This window comes from Apodemus sylvaticus, chromosome 17 (genome assembly GCF_947179515.1).
Source record: "Apodemus sylvaticus chromosome 17, mApoSyl1.1, whole genome shotgun sequence".
NCBI classification, from domain to species: Eukaryota; Metazoa; Chordata; class Mammalia; order Rodentia; family Muridae; genus Apodemus; species Apodemus sylvaticus.
The window spans coordinates 44,677,057-44,692,752 of record NC_067488.1 but is presented as its reverse complement, the minus strand read 5'-3'; the positions used below and the strand labels follow the sequence as shown (position 1 = coordinate 44,692,752).

The 15,696-nt window shown below is 53.0% G+C and overlaps 1 protein-coding gene across 8 annotated transcripts; it reads left to right on the top strand.

Annotated features, from left to right (window-relative positions):
- Positions 1-64: 64 nt before the first annotated feature.
- On the top strand, positions 65-14,531 carry Eef1d (eukaryotic translation elongation factor 1 delta). Of its 8 annotated transcripts, none has more exons than XM_052160481.1 (9): positions 65-163; positions 8,240-8,363; positions 8,785-8,856; positions 12,548-12,604; positions 12,918-13,017; positions 13,095-13,195; positions 13,389-13,610; positions 14,069-14,263; positions 14,430-14,531. In XM_052160481.1, the coding sequence occupies exons 2-9, from the start codon at positions 8,247-8,249 to the stop codon at positions 14,466-14,468; spliced, it is 903 nt and encodes a 300-aa protein (XP_052016441.1). In that variant the 5' UTR covers positions 65-163; positions 8,240-8,246; the 3' UTR covers positions 14,469-14,531. The 8 variants fall into 8 exon arrangements, with proteins under 8 accessions (XP_052016441.1, XP_052016440.1, XP_052016439.1 ...); XM_052160480.1 differs by lacking the exon at positions 65-163 and adding an exon at positions 290-378 and having other exon boundaries at positions 8,243-8,363; XM_052160479.1 differs by lacking the exon at positions 65-163 and adding an exon at positions 290-378.
- The last annotated feature ends 1,165 nt before the right edge of the window (positions 14,532-15,696 follow it).

Here is a 15,696-nt window from a genome sequence, read left to right as displayed (position 1 = left end):
GTCTGGCCTTGGGCGCGTCACCAGCGCGTGCGCACACCAACTTCATTTCGTCCCGCCCTAGACCGACGGCTCCACTCTTCGTGCTGTGGAGGGGTGCGGCGTGTTGGGAGAACCGGTTCTCCGCTCCTAGTGACAACTCCTCGGGTGAAGCGCGGCCCTTGAGGTAGCTGTCTCCTAGTTTCTACCATGGTGGCTCCTGCACGCATAGGGATGCATGCTCTGAGGGCAAGGCAGCGCGTGCCCAGGGTCGTGTCCCCCGCCGCGCCTTCCGTGGTCTGTGCCGCTGCGTTTTCCGGGAGCTGCGCGGTCGCCCTCCCTCTCCTTTGCAGTCCTGCGCTCGCAGTCCCAGCTTTTGGTTGCTGAGTCCTTGGCTGGCGTGTGAGTACCGCGGGCCCCGCCTCGAGGAGCGCACGTGCGGCAGAGGCCTGGAGTGCCCGGGCCCCGCGCCGTTAGGCTTGGCTCCGGTGGGTCAGTGCGGGCTGCGGGCGGGCGTCTGGGCCTGTGTGGAGGCGGGCCGCTGGCCACATGGTTGCCAGATTCCTGAGCGCTGCTTCGGGCTGACCGTGCGGCGCCTCGGCACGGCCTTGAGTGACACGGTTGCCTGCGGTCGGTCGGGCTCCGGAACTTTGGGGGCCGGTGTTCGTCTGCCCCAGCTCTTGCCAACGCCCTAGGTCCTTGCGGTTAAGCACCGAGGGCATCCCGAGCTCTAGGCGTAGAGGGAGGTTGCTTCGGGTGCAGACTGGTGGAACTTATACGGTCCACGAATACAGGGTAGAAAAAGGGCATGTGGTGCCGACTGGCTCAAAAGTAACAGGGCTAGCTCTATCTATTGATAACGAATAAGATGGTCTGGGCAGCTTTCTTGGGAAAGGGGCCTTGAAGGGTACGGTCGCCCCTTTTCTAATACGTGAGCGCTCTCTCCCGGGCATCATGGTTTTCTAGAGTGAACGGCTACCTCGCGGCAAAAGAACTTGGTGAAGCTAAACTTGGGGTGCTACTCCCAGGGATGCTTCTGAATCGGCCCTGTCACTCAGGGTCTTACCTCAGGCGGATTGTCATGGACGAAGCAAAAGACGGATATGACAGGACCACCGAGTGTCCCCTTAAGCCACTCCCATGGGGCAGCAGAGTCAAGAGGAAGAAGTCAAAGGGACAAGGAGTCCCCTTCCCAGGCTCTGTGAACGGCCAGTTCATCATGATGAACCTCCTCTCGGACTGGGAGAACTCAGCAAACAGTTGGAGAGTTGACAGAGGGAGCCATTTATTTAGACTTTGTTGCCTGGGATTTGCTCTGCTTGGGTGGCTTTCTGTCCTCTCAGGAGGAGGCTGCTGCAGGGTTGTCCTCCAGGCTTATCTTTTGGATAGGTGAGGTTCGGTGGCATTTAGTACAGAGGGGGCGAAAGCTCTTGAGGGCTTGATAGTCAGCAAGAGTGACACTTGGGGCATGCAGGTCGGAGATGATGGCATTGAGCATTTCTGTGCCAGTTATCTAAGATGCTGTGTGCCTACTGAAGGTTGGGGTCATTGAGACATTCGTGTGAAATCCAGGTGCTGGGGCATGCTTTGGTCTCTGGCTCCACGTAATCGCTTGACTCAGCAGATTTGTGTGGTTCTACCCATCAGAGCCTTAATTTTCCCTCCTGTGTCTAAGATGACACACAACCAACATTCCCACCCCCTTAAGTGTGAGGTATGGTACAGATGCTATCAGGTGTAAAGGAAGAGCTGAGAAAGCAAGCTATATAGCACAGACCTATGTGTTGTGTCAGGGTGTTGTCTGCGGGGAAAGAAATAGAGCCAACCAACAGTGACATTTGGGCTAAGGAGATGGGGCTGCCTGGGTTTAGACTGGAGTGACAGCATTAGCCTCTGGGTCTCAAGGTGGGCAAACAGCTCAGGCCAGTGTTTCTGAGTCGGGCTGGGACAGCCCAGAGGCGAAGAAGCAGGGAGCTTGGAGATTAGAATTTAACCTATGAAAGAAAGAACGTGGCACCACTCGTGTGCCAGTATAAGCTGCAGTGTGGCTGTTGTGACTAAAAAGCTAGTCTTTGCTCCTGAGTCCCAGTGCTACCAGTTAGTTGTCTCTTTGAACACCAGACATATAGAAAGCCCCCATGGGCAGCATTGCTTCTCAGACTTGCGCCAGGTGAGCTCAGAGGATGTTGCTGTTGGGGTGAAGGGGTGCAAGCTGAAGTTGCTGGCAGACCCACTCCCTACCTTGCCCATTTCTACTCCTGTGGAGGACAGACAGTCTTGGGTGCCCACCACTGTGAAGACTGAGAGGGCCCTTTCCGGCTTAGGGCTCAGAAAGCCAGCTTTTAAGTTCCCAGCCCATGGAACCCTCCAGGTGTTTGATAAGTGTGACGGGGGACAGCTGTGTCATACCCTTTCTTACCCTCCTCAGGGTCCAGTTCCCAAGCCAGAAGTGCCCTTGGCAGAGGCTGCTGCCTGACCCAGATTGGTAGAAGTTATAAGAGCCCGGAACACCTGTGTGCGTCTTTCCAGAGCAGTGGTAGCTCAGCCCTCCCTCAGAGGCTACAGCTAGCTAGTACAAGTGTGTGTGGAGGCTAGGCCTGGCTGTGGCGCATCTCAGGACCTAAGGCCCATCAGGCCTTGTCTGATACTTGAGCTTCCTGCACCCAGGACCCCCAGAGCTCAGTCATGAGCTTGACAGCTGACCTAAGGTGACCAGGTCCTTATGTCTTGTATCCTGGAGTCAAGCCTATGACAGGGAGCAGGGCAGGGCCTGCTTCTCTGGAAGCTTGCTTTCTCTCTGGTACTTCAATCTCTTCAGCATGTTCCTGCTATTGTCTAGATTAATGCCTTAGGAGGAAGAAAGCCAACCAGCTATAGGGATGTGGGGACTGACTAGCTTGCCCTGGGCGGGTTTGAGACACTGCTACTTGTTTCCAGGCTCATTTTTTTCCTGGACAACTGCATGTGCGAGTCCTCCAGGGAAGCCATGGAGGTCAGGTATGCCCAAGTCTGGGTGCAAACTGGCGACAGTTCTCTGACTGTTGTGCACCTGTGGGGAAAGCAAGCAGGCTGGGGAAGACCATGTCCCTTGGGAGCCTTTGCTGGTTCTACTACTGCTAGTGCTACTACTATTACTACTACTAATGTGTTGGGATGGCACCCCTATCTGCTTGGTCTCTATGTCCCCAACCCAGAGCTGGCATCATTTCAGTGAGAGGCTCAGGGCCCAGTGTGTACAGCAGAGACCCACACCTTGGAGCTGTCTGGACCTGGAGCACTTGGTCCCTTGGAGACAGGATCGAGGGGGATGTCCTTCCAAAGCTCAGGTTTCTTTCACAGCTAAGGGAGCATCTGTAGGTGCTAGCTCACCTTCCTGCAGGTGGGATCTTTGAAGAGGGTGGGAGCAGGCAGCTTCTGTGGTGCTTTCTGCTTGTCTCTTAGACGAGGGACCCTAAGAATCACATACAAGGGCTATCGGAACAGTGCTGCCTCTCAAGTTGGGAGGACGTAGGCAGCCACCTGGGATTTGGTGGTGATATATATACCATTTTATCTGCTGTTGCCATGCCACCTTGACAAGCAGCTTCTAAAAGGCTCCCGGAGCTGCTGTCTGGCATGGGTGGCCTTTCCCACCGCTCTAACCTTGCTGCTTTTCCTTCATGCTGTCCTAGGAGGCCAAAGCAAAAGTAAGTACACCTACACAGTGCCCCGAATCTCCCTCCACCTGAGGCAAGGAGCACCCCCAGCCATCGCCTTGCCCGACAGGCATACCCATGCAGTGTTGAGCTTGCTGGAACAGGGCAGTGGTGTGGTTAGCTTGTTTTAGTGGCAAGTAGGTGCCCATGTGGCCCTGTCACCAAGCAGGTCAGCACATAGCAGCCCTGTGCCCTATGGAGAAGCTGTCGTTAAACGTCAGTGCGTGGCCTGAGGAAGTACCTGGTTTCTGAGAACCTGTCCTGCCCTGTAGGAGGGTAGAGTGGGATTGGGAGGAGCTACACCTGTTTCCTTCAGGAGGGTTCCTAGTCTTAAGATGGTGAGGGGGGCAGGTTAGTGTGCGTTGCTGAAGGGAGTGGGGATAAACCTAGACCTGTAGTAAGAACAGCAGCCTCAGGGACTAAAAGCCAGGAGATTAGAGCCAGTCATGTCCTGCTGTGATGGCATATGCTGCCCCCTTGGTGACAGTGGGTGATGTCACAATGCTCTGCCTCCTGGGATCCCCCTCAGTCCCTGCCCCTGCCCCTGCAACTTGGCCTTGGTAAGTGAGGGGGTGGCCTAGAGACCTCTCCACACTGGGCCTCTGGCTCCTGGTCCCTGCTCCTCACAGTGAGAGAGCTTTGGTGGATTGCACTAAAGAACTTTAGCTCTCACTTAGAGGTAGGCTCCTGTCTAAGACAGGAAGAGTTTTCTGAGGTCCTTGACATGGGTGAGGTTTAGATAGCTAACATTCTTCCAGTCAAGTGCTTTGTTGGGTGTATTAGGAAAAGGCCCTAGACACTGAAGTGAAGGATTGCTTCAGCCAAAGGGTGTCCTTGCACTGCATGAATGCCCAGCAGATGGCTTGGGTCTGTTGTTGCTACAGACCCACCAAAGAGGCATGAGAGTGGCACCTGTACCCTTAGTCCTCAAATGTTAGATGAGTCCAGACTACAAGAATCTCCATAGGATTACCCTTCTAGGGCAAGGCATTTACCTGCGGCCTTTTGGGCCGGCTGGTAGAGCCTGGAGCCTGTCCTTTCTGTGGAGCCATATCTGGCCTCAGGAGTAGTAAAGGCAAGTCCTGCCTATGTGGTGGTTGCTGTGTGCTTCAACCCACGCCCTGCTGAGTGAGCAGAAAGTCTTGTAGCACTTGAGGTAACACCATGTCTAGCAAGGAAGCTGAGGCAGGGTCTTAATCCTCTGGTTACAGTAGCACGTGAGATATAGTGTCCTGATACCGAGGGCCCTGTGATGACCCTTTGGTTCAGAAGGATCCAGAGTTGTAGTCTGGCAGCCACATGATGAGGTAGTATCGCCTTTAGATTAAGGACCTCTGTTGGCGGTGTGGATGTGCACGCAGTCTCTGCTGCTGACAGCCCCCTTTCTAAGCCTCTCTGTCCCCTGGAAGGGCACACTGGTCTGTGTGGGATAGTAGTATGGCCAAGGTAGGTGTGGGTGACTTTGCAGGATGCACTCCATCCGTCTGAGCAGTTACAAGTCCTTGTCAGTGAACTAGAAACATCAGCCACCTCAAGGAGGTGCCAGGCTAAGTTTGATTTCATATAAGCCACGAGTAATTTGCTGTGAGCGTAGAACACCTCTTAGGATGTGTTTTACTAAAACAAAACAAAAAACAAAGCTGCAACACGCCCCTCCTGATTATTTATATTAAAGTCCGTTGTTAATGAGTACAGCTGTTTTATTTGGCACCCTAGCTGGGGGCCCCGTAAGAAAGGCGTTTGGAGTTTGGAGGTGTTTAGATCCCTTTCTGAAGCCATTGGGCCTATTGGATAACACAGGCAAATTTTATGGTAATAGGATGTGGATGTGTGCATACATTTGTATGCTGTTTTTGACTCACCAAAGTTGCCTGTGTGGTTTGACTTTCCTTGCATGTCATCTGGTGAAGCCCCTTGGCCGCCTGCCCTTTGCTTTCCCCAGGCCTCCCTGCCCACCTTGGCCTGCTCCTGAGGAGGGCAAGGGAGGCAGGTGCCCCTACCGTGTTGCAACTGCCTTCTTGTGCTTGCTTTTTAATGCTGCGCCCGAAGATGAGGAGTGGGAAGGCCTCTTGTGCGCTGGAGACCGTCTGGGAGGACAAGCACAAGTATGAGGAAGCCGAGCGGCGCTTCCACGAGCACGAGGCCACACAAGCCGCCGCCGCCACCGCCTCTGCCGCCTCTGTCCAGCCGCTCCCGGACGAAGGGCCAGCTGTGAACGGGCCCAGCCAGGAGGACACAGAGGACACGGATGAGGCAGAGACCCCCAACACCAGCAACAGGAGTGAGCCTAGGAAGAGCCACGAGTGCAAGAAGCCGTTACAGAAAAAGAGGAAGCGCTCCCCGAAAAGTTGGCTTGGCCAGGCGGACCTGGCCCTCGTGGGCCTCTCGGCTGACCATGTATGGTTGGACAAGCCACTCTTCGACCAGGCAGAAAGCTCCTACCGCCAGAGGCTGGCAGACGTAGCCGCCCAGGCAGCCCAGCCACCTCAGCCACCTACTCTGGCCCCTCGGGGTCCCTGTACACATGGAAGCCATGTGGCATGCCACCATGTGATCTGGGGGATCTGGGTCAACAAGTCTTGCTTTGATCAAGCTGAGCGGGCTTTCGTGGAGTGGTCTCAGGCCTTGCTGCTGGCTGCAGAGGGGAGCCGTAGGCAGGAGACTCCTGACACAGGCCAGCAGGCTGTCACTCCCGACCTGGCCTTGCCCTGCCAGCCTTGCCCACCAGCCAATGGCCAGCCTCCTCTGGGCAGCCTGCAGGCACTGGTACGAGAGGTGTGGCTGGAAAAGCCCCGGTATGATGCAGCTGAGAGGGGCTACTATGAGGCCCTATTTGATGGTCACCCCCCAGGGAAAGTGCGCCTGCAGGAGCGAGCCAGTCAGGCAGAGAGTACTCGGAGGGGCCGTAGAGACCGTCGGAGCCGCAATAATGTAGGAAACAAGAGAGCTGGGTCAAAGCGGGCCGATGGGGAGGCTCCGTCTGCCTTGCCCTACTGGTACTTCCTCCACAAGGATGCAGAGGCCCCCTGGCTCAGCAAGCCTACCTACGACAGCGCTGAGTGCCGCCACCATGCCGCTGAGGCCCTGCGCATAGCCTGGCGCCTAGAAGCTGCCTCCCTGGCTCACCGACCCACGCCCCGTTCTGGCCCATCCATGTCCAGCCTGAGACCCAAGTAGGAGAAATATGACTGCAGGTGTTGGGATTGACTTAGGCTACAAAACTAGAGACCACTGTCTCTAGACTGGGGTCCCTCATCCTTCCTTTTGTAGGACTAGCATGGGCACCATTAGTGCTCTATCCTTGAAGCTTATGGAGTTCTGAGTTGTGTTAGTGGGGAAAGGGGTCAAAGAACACAGAAGACATCTGCAGTGAGGGGAACCTTGTAGCTGGGTCTCTGGTACCTGACAGGTCTTGATACCCATAGCCCATTGCCCATTGAAGTGAGGTGGGCTGTAGATCCAAGAGTGCAAGTCTGATCTGGCAGCTTCTGAAGGGTGTTTGTCCCTTTTTTTGGCCTCCCTGTGGGGAAACACAGCTGCCTAGTTCTCGGCCTCCAAGGTGTCCTGCTCCAACACTGGCGTAGTCCTAAGACTGGTCTCTGAAAGCCAAGGAATGACTGACTATATGACCATGGGAGGTGGTTTCCTAGGCAGATTAGGTAATGAATAAACACAGAAGGGACCCAAGTGGTCAGGGAAGGAAGTAGAGGGTCTCAGGTCTCCTGAGAAGACACCAATCTGGGGCAGTGAGGGAGGAATGGGAAGAGCCCAGTAGTCCCTGGGGATCTCTACATCCTGTCTGCCCTGCCCAGTGTTCACCAGTATGTCATTAGCAGAGTGGGATTGGGTGGGTCTGTCACACCTGGCAGGAAGAGCAGGATAGTGACTAGAGGGCTCTAGTGCATGTAGGAGCTGCACGGTGGGGCATTGCTTGTAGAAGCAGTGAGCTGGACTCTGGTCTTGGTATTCACGGGACCTTTTATTGTATCCTTGATTTTTTTTTTCTTTTAACCATCTTTATCAAAACATATAAGTACTAAAAGTACTTAATGGAAGACAATGAAACAGCTGCATACTGGGATGACATTTTATGGAAAATAACTTTAGGGAACAAAGCAGGCTTGCTCATTACAAATCTTTTTGGCTAAAGGGTGGATACAGCTGGCTGTTGGCCTTCCAGCTGAGCTGCTTTTGGGCTCTAGCTGCTGGTATGGAGTACAGTCATATTGTATGGTTAGAAAACTCAGGGCCTGGAGGACTTGCCTAGGGATCGCCTCGCCCCAGGCCCTGGTGGGAGCCCACTTTGGTGACCAAAGGGCTGTTGACTCTTGTGTGTGGAAGGGGCTTGGTGTTGAATCGAGAACTGTCTGTCGTCATAGGCAGCAGCAAGGTGATGAGCTGAGCAGGGCAGTGAGCTGGCTCAGCATGTGGTAGGCTTCAAGGCGCCTGGTCCTTTACCTCTGACCTGTTGATAGTGCCCAAGCTGGGGAGGCCCTAGGGCCTGTGGGGAAAGTACAGCCAGAGGTTGGCCCCAGTCCTGCTGACCTAGCCACTCTTTCCCATCCCAGCAGGAAAATGGCTACAAACTTCCTAGCGCATGAGAAGGTCTGGTTTGACAAGTTTAAATACGATGATGCAGAGAGGAGATTCTACGAGCAGATGAATGGCCCTGTGACCTCTGGCTCCCGCCAGGTGAGGACTGTGCTTGGGGCCGGTGGAACCAACCAGGTGGGCTAGAGACATGTTAGGACCAAGTGGCTCCTGGGGCGCTTCTGCTGCTGGCTCCTGATCTAACCTGTGCCACCTGGGGGCAACAAGCAGACGGGTGTCTCAGGATGGTGTGTGGCCAGGCCTCACCATGTACGGCTACCTGCAGACTTTGGAGCCCTGGCCTCCATCACCTGCTTTTCCTGTCTTGGGAGCTTTCATTCTGTGTAACCTTTCCTCCTCTTTGTAGTGTGTTCTTGCTTTTTGAGTGAGGGTTCTTGAGGCTTTCGTTTTTCTATGTGGGCTTTTTATTTTTTTATGTTTTTTGCTGTATGTGTTTAAAAACATTTTTTTTTTTCAAAAAAACCAAAACAAAAAAGACTGGTTCTTTCTGCACTGTCTGCAGGAGAATGGCGCCAGCGTGATCCTCCGAGACATTGCAAGAGCCAGAGAGAACATCCAGAAATCCTTGGCTGGAGTGAGTACCCACGGCCCATGTACTCACGGGCTCTACTCACGGCTCGTGTTGGGCCAAACAGCATGTCTGATTGTTTTTGTTTTCCTTTTAAAAAAAAACAAAAAACAAAAAACTTGAGCACTGCTGACGATTTTGGCCTTTGGAGCAAGTTAGGGCACAAGGTGTGGTGCTGTGCTCTCAAGGGTGCGAGTGCCGAAGCCTCCGCGCCCACACTGACTGGAGATGGTCTTGCTCTCTAGACTTCTCCATGTGTCTGTCTCATGCATACTGGATCTCCCTCTAGTTATTCCTTCAGTGCCTGCCGTGGGCTGCCTGGGCTAACCATTGTTGCTGAGCAGGGCGTGTATTGCTAGCACGTGCCTTGGAAGTCTGCTCCTTCCTGCTTGCTCTTGCTGAAGTAACACATGTGTCCTGTCCCTTAAACCACTCTGTTCCTCTTGATTAGGAGGGGCCCTTTGTGGAAAGAGGATAAGTATTTGGCTCAGTATACCAGTCAGCATAATCTTAGACTAAGTCCTAGTGACGGACCCTGTGGCCTGCAAGGCCAGGTGTTTCCCATCTGGGCCTGGCCTTCTGGACTTGTTCATGAAGGTGTGCCCTTTACATAGCAGGCAGACCGGCTCTGACTCCCTTACTCAGAAGAAGTCTGGAGTTCACTCTGTCCGGAGTGGGTTATGTGTCCTGCAACAGGTTTTCTGATGACTCTCTAATGGGTTACCACAACCTTGCTGCTTAAAACTGCAAATTTATCATCAAAATGGCCCCGAAGGTCAGAAGTTGAAATAGGGCCAAAGACCAGAAGAGTGTTCCTTCTGAGGCTCTGAGCACCTGCCTGTTGGCGTTTCTTGTCCTTTGCCACCTTGCCCTCCCAGCCTCTGTTCTCCCTGTGGTCCCCGCATCCCACCATCACAGGGACTCGTAGGGCTGAGCCAAGTCTACCCATACAGCTCAGGTTCTTGTCTTTAACTGAACAGCTTTGGAAGCATGCTGTGTAAAGCACCAGGATCATAGGCAGCAGGCACTCCCATTCAAGGAAGGAAAATGGAGAGGGCTCCAGGCAGTTCCAGAACCCAGCCAGGCCTCCTGAATGGCCCCTTTGTGGCTCATTTAGCCACTGGGCGACAGTTTTCACCAAATAGCACAGTTGAGGTTGGAAATTTAACAACTTTCCTGATTGTAAAAGAGATCTTTAGAAAATGTGGGGGTTTGTTTATTTGTTTGTTTTAATATTTCATCCTGACAACCCCCCTCCCCCATTTTTTGGTCTAAATTAGTGGTGTTTTTGCTAGTAAAATTTCAAGAACTTTGCAAATGTACTTTGTCACAGAAATCTGTGCCATCACAGGAGATTACTCTGGGTATTTTCAGTCCCATTGTGTTTCTTGGCTTCTGCCAAGATGGCTATGGAAATGCATCTATGATTCTATGATACAGCTGCTCTCTGGCCTTCCATCTTCCCAAGGCAGCCCTGCTGCCCTCCCCATTCCGCTCTCCTGACTATGTCTTTTTTTTTTTTTTTCTTGCACTCTATGATGGACTGTATTAAACAGTTTCCTCAGCCATCTGGCCCTGTCTTCTTTCTGCTCCAGTTTTCCCCCAGCTTCTCTTCTCCCTCCCATAAGTAGCAAAAAGAAAGCATGCTCCACCGTCCACACTTGGCTTGGAAATATCAGCTTCCGGGCCAGGTATACAATCACAGCCCTAGGGAAAGCTAAGGCTAGACGATTGCCACAAGTGTGAGGTCTGCACTGTAGACGGGGTTTTGAGAGGAAAAAAAAAATTTCAGTTGAAGATCCCACATAGAAGTCCTGGAGACAGAGAGACTAAACTCCCTACTGTATTTCCAGCCTCTTAAGGTCGGTGCCCACTGCCCTCTCCACATCTTTAGGAATTTGTCCCAGTAGCATCCCACACAGCTAGTGACTTACACTGACACAGATCTGCCATCTTTAACAGTTCTGAGCCTGGTGGTAGTGGTGCACGCCTGTAATCCCAGCACTCTAGGAGGCAGAGGCAGGCAGATTTCTGAGTTCGAGGACAGCCTGGTCTACAGAATGAGTTCCAGGACAGCCAGGGCTATACAGAGAAACCCTGTCTTGAAAAAACCAAAATCCAAACAAACAAACAAACAAACAAACAAAAAACCAGTTCTGGGGTTCAGATCCTTAGAGGCATCTTGTGGAACAGAACCAAGGCGTCCACAGGGTCCTTCAGAAGTCTGGGGAAAAGCTGCTCCTCCTTTTGCACCTGTCTGGTCATCCCTGCCTCTCTGTGTCTGGTTCCTGCTGCTGGGCATAGCACATCTAGATCTCAACCTTCCTAACACTGCGACCTTTAATACAGTTCCTCATGGCGTGGTGACCCCCAGCCACAAAATTAGTTTCAGTACTACTTCAAAACTGTAATTTTACTACTGTTAAGAATCTAATGGGGTGGTGGTGGTGGCACACACCTGTAATCCCAGCACTCTGGGAGGCAGAGGCAGGCGGATTTCTGAGTTTGAGGCCAGCCTGGTCTACAGAGTGAGTTTCAGGACAGCCAGGGCTACACAGAGAAACCCTGTCTCAAAAAAAACCAGAGAGAGAGAGAGAATATCTAATGTAAATCTTTGCTTTCTAATGGTCTTAGTTGTTCAACCCAATAAAGGGGTTGAGACCTACCTACAGGTTGAGAACAGCTGGTCTAGGGCCTTAGTTCATCTATTAAATCTGCCGTACTGTGTGAACTAGCGGAATTCAAGTACAGGCATTTCTAGGGCACTATTCTACAGGAGGTCAAAGAGTGCATAGCCTTTTCAAAAGGCTACACACACATCACCCCTTTTTGGTCCTACCTGACTTCTGTTCTCATCCTATCGTTCCCAACTCCAAACTCATGATCCTGTGGTTTGGGGTAAAAGATTTGTGCACTTAGCCAGGCACATTGACTTCAGCCCCCAACAAGCTGGGGCAGGCTCAGCAGCCATTTCCTCTCAGCTCAACTGTGCTGTCCCTTGCCAGGTCCTTTGTTTTGTCTAAGGCCTGCTGTATAGAGTGGGAAAGCCCCCAGGTATTTTGGAAACAGCTCTTGCTTTCCTGCCTAGGGCTCTGCTATCATACCAAGTCAAAAAAGTAGCCAGCCATGGTGGCACACTCCTTTAATCCCAGCACTCAGGAGGCAGAGGCAGGCAGGTCTCTGAGTTCAAGGCCACCCTGGTCAACAAGGAGTCCAGGACAGCCAGGGCTGTTATTATACAGAGAAACCCTGTCTTGAAAAACCAAAACAAACAAACAAGGTTATCTTTACTTTCAGCTCAAATGCTGCCTGCCTTACCTGGTCACTTGGGTGAAGGCCCACGTAGCTGGTGTTTGGCAAAGGCCTGTGTTTGCTGTCTGTCTGTTACCTCTTCTATGGAGCAGATTCTGGTAGCAAATACTGAGAGTGCTTGACTGCCCCCCAGAAGATGTCCTAGCAGAGCCTGCTGGGCTAGGACTTGCATGCAACTGTTTTTTCAGAGCCAGTAACCTTCCTAACTATGAGTGGAGCTAACAGCTGAGAGCATGAAGCAGAAGTCTGGGTTTTCTGCAAGGGGAGCCTGCCCTGTGCCCTCTTGAGCCTTCTGGGGCCACCTCAGGAGCAAGATCACAGGTGCTGGCACCACCTGCACACCCCTTCCTTCTAGCCCCTCAATTGCTTTCCCTCCTGTTTCTAGCTCAAGGTGATGCTGCCCAACTCCCCTGAGGCCCTGGGCCAGGCCACCCCTGGGACTGTAAGTCCTGCCCTGTTGCTTTCTGTTTAGCTCCCCTGTCCTATGTGCTCTGCTTGGCTGAGATGGTCACAGTGTACAGCCATTCTTGAAGACAACAGGTCTTCGCTGCTCACCCTAAGCAGGAAGGGTGTCTTGTCCCTTACCTTCCTTTGTTGCTTCTCCAGCAGATCCTTGACCAGGTACCACACGGTACCCATTAAGACTGAGTGAGCCTTTGCCAGACTTTCACCTCAGTCTGGGCTCTGCTTCTGAGTGACTGTGAGGGCATCCTAGAAACAGGCTATGGACTGAGCAGCTTCTTCCTCCCTTGCAGAGCTCAGGCCCTGGAGCCTCCAGTGGACCTGGTGGAGACCACAGTGAGCTCCTTGTGAGGATCGCCAGTCTGGAAGTGGAGAACCAGAACCTGCGAGGCGGTGAGGGCTTGCGCCTGACAGGTGGGGCTCCAGCTCCAGCCCCTGCTATCTGACTGGTGTCCCCCTTGTGCCTACAGTGGTGCAAGATTTGCAGCAGGCCATTTCCAAGTTGGAGGCCCGGCTGAGCACTCTGGAGAAGAGTTCACCAACCCCCCGAGCCACAGCCCCACAGACCCAAGTGAGTCTTCCCACTTGGGAAGGAGCCCCGGACATGTCCTGGCTTCTGTCCCTACCTACTGACTGTCCCGGGGAAGTCTGACCCTCAGGGCAGGCTGAGGTCTGAGACTGTCTCCCGAGGGCTGGCTTTCCTGCAGTTAGCGGGAATTTAGAGGCTGGATGAGTCTCAGCCTTCCTCCCTTCCTCTGTGGCAGCATGTCTCTCCTATGCGTCAAGTGGAGCCCCCAGCCAAGAAAGGCGCCACACCAGCAGAGGACGATGAGGACGATGACATTGACCTGTTTGGCAGTGACGAGGAAGAAGAAGATAAGGAGGCCGCCCGACTACGGGAGGAGAGGCTACGCCAGTACGCAGAGAAGAAGTCCAAGAAGCCCACACTGGTGGCTAAGTCCTCCATCCTTTTGGATGTTAAACCTGTGAGTGGTGGCATGTGCACCTCTGAACCTTGCAGCTGGAGACGGAGGGTGGGGTGTCGAGTGGCCGGCCCGTCGGCTCAGCCTCTGACACATCCTCTTGGGTCTTGGTGGAAGTTTAAAGATCTTGACATGAGAACAGAAATGTGGAGTTGGGCATGTAAACCTGGGAATGTTTCTAAGGGCTCTATATAGAAACAAAATGTTACACCTTTAATCCCAGCACTTAGGAGGCAGAGGCAGATGGATTTCTGAGTTCAAGGCCAGCCTGGTCTACAGAGTGAGTTCCAGGACAGCCAGGGCTTTACAGAGAAAGCCTGTCTTGAAAGACCCAAAAAAGAAAACAAAACCAAAAATGTGTCCTGTAGTTCAAGGGAGGGGGTCGTGGGTGTTTCCCCTGGTGTTCGAGAGGTTCCTGAGATGGCTCTCTTCCCCTGCCCCCACCCCACATTCTCTCACAGTGGGATGATGAGACCGACATGGCCCAGCTAGAGACTTGTGTGCGTTCCATCCAGTTGGACGGGCTGGTTTGGGGGGGCTCCAAGCTCGTGCCCGTTGGCTATGGCATCCGGAAGCTGCAGATCCAGTGTGTGGTGGAGGACGACAAAGTGGGCACCGACTTGCTCGAAGAGGAGATCACCAAATTTGAGGAGCATGTAAGTGGGCGTGGGCACCTGGGAAGAGAAGGCCCGATGGACTGGGACACTGGCTCCTTCGGCCCCACATCCGTAGGAGCAGTACCTCAGACCCCACTGTGGACGGTGAGCATGAGCCTGCATTAGGCGGCCAGTCTGCAGCCACACCCTTTGTCTCTGTCCACAGGTGCAGAGTGTGGACATCGCAGCTTTCAACAAGATCTGAAAGTCCGAGTGTGTGGTTCATGTGTGTGAGGACCTGCTGAGATTAAAGACTGAGACCCCCGCACTCTGGCTCTTGTGGTTACTTGGTGTACAGTGCTCTGCCGGGCTCTGGTCCATACTTGTCCCATACATGCCCACCTCTTGTGTTCAAGCTGTTTGGGCTAGACATGGAATCTGTTGGGTCCACATTTGTCTGCTGCATCTCCTGTCCCTGCTGTTGTGACCATGTGGAGTACACTTGGGCCCACTCTAACACTCCCCTTCATTCTCCTTGCCTCTGGAGGGGCACATCCTCTATATCCTGGGATGGTTACAATGTGGACAGCCAGCTGTACTGTGGAGTTTTGTCTGCCCGGTCCCCTAAAATCCCTTGTTGGTCCTTAGGTATTGGTGGTCCTGGGACAACAGTGCTGGTAAAATCGTGTGAACGTCTAAGTTGAGAAGGTGTACTCTCAACAAGTGTGCCTCATCTCAGTGTTGTTCATCATGGTCCCTAGTTGTCAGGAAACAATGTAGTCCCTCCCCCTCAAAAGTTTTAGACTTTCCTGTGGGACCTGAACAAAAACTATCATCTGGGGAAGGGTGACTTAGCAGTTAAGAGCACTGGCTGCTCTTCTGGAAGATGGGGTTCATTCCCAGCAACCACATGGAAACACAACCAGCTGTAACTGGGTTCCAGGATCTCTGTGTCCGCTTCTGGCCTCTGGGCATGCATCTGCCTGTAGTACAAAAAAGACTAATTTTTTTTTTTAAATAAATTTTGCTGTATATCCTTGGCTGTTTAGAGAACCACGTGCCTCTGCATTCCCAATGCTGGGGTGAAGACATTAACTACCATGCTCAGCATAAACTGTCCTAGGACATTGACTCACTGCCAGCCTGGCTGGGGGTGCGGGGGTTGAACAAACATAGCCCACGTCCATGCTTGAGTCCTCACACTTGAAAGGCAGCACTGACCTCTAGGGGGCTCTTGGCTTTCCACGCAGCTGCTCACAGCTGCCCTGTTTGCTCCTCTCTGGCTAGGGGCAAGAGACCAGGGTAAAGTACAACCTGATAAGCACCCGAGCCCTTTGAAGTTGTTTTGCCCTTAGTGCCTCTAGTTGAGCTCTAAAACCTATACGAACCATTCTGAGGGGCGAGCGGCTAGCTGGAGTCCAGGAGACTGGGATATGGGGGTGTGCCCATTGCTTACCTTGCTGGGTTGAGAGTCCCTGCAACTACTAGCTCGG

Bases quoted from the DNA above. Each gene is read 5' to 3' on its own strand.
- Eef1d (XM_052160487.1), top strand. From the start codon at position 5,706: ATGCTGCGCCCGAAGATGAGGAGTGGGAAGGCCTCTTGTGCGCTGGAG. The intron at 8,857-12,917 runs GTGAGTACCCAC...CCTCCCTTGCAG, and splicing joins TCCAGAAATCCTTGGCTGGA to AGCTCAGGCCCTGGAGCCTC. The intron at 13,018-13,094 runs GTGAGGGCTTGC...TTGTGCCTACAG, and splicing joins GAACCAGAACCTGCGAGGCG to TGGTGCAAGATTTGCAGCAG.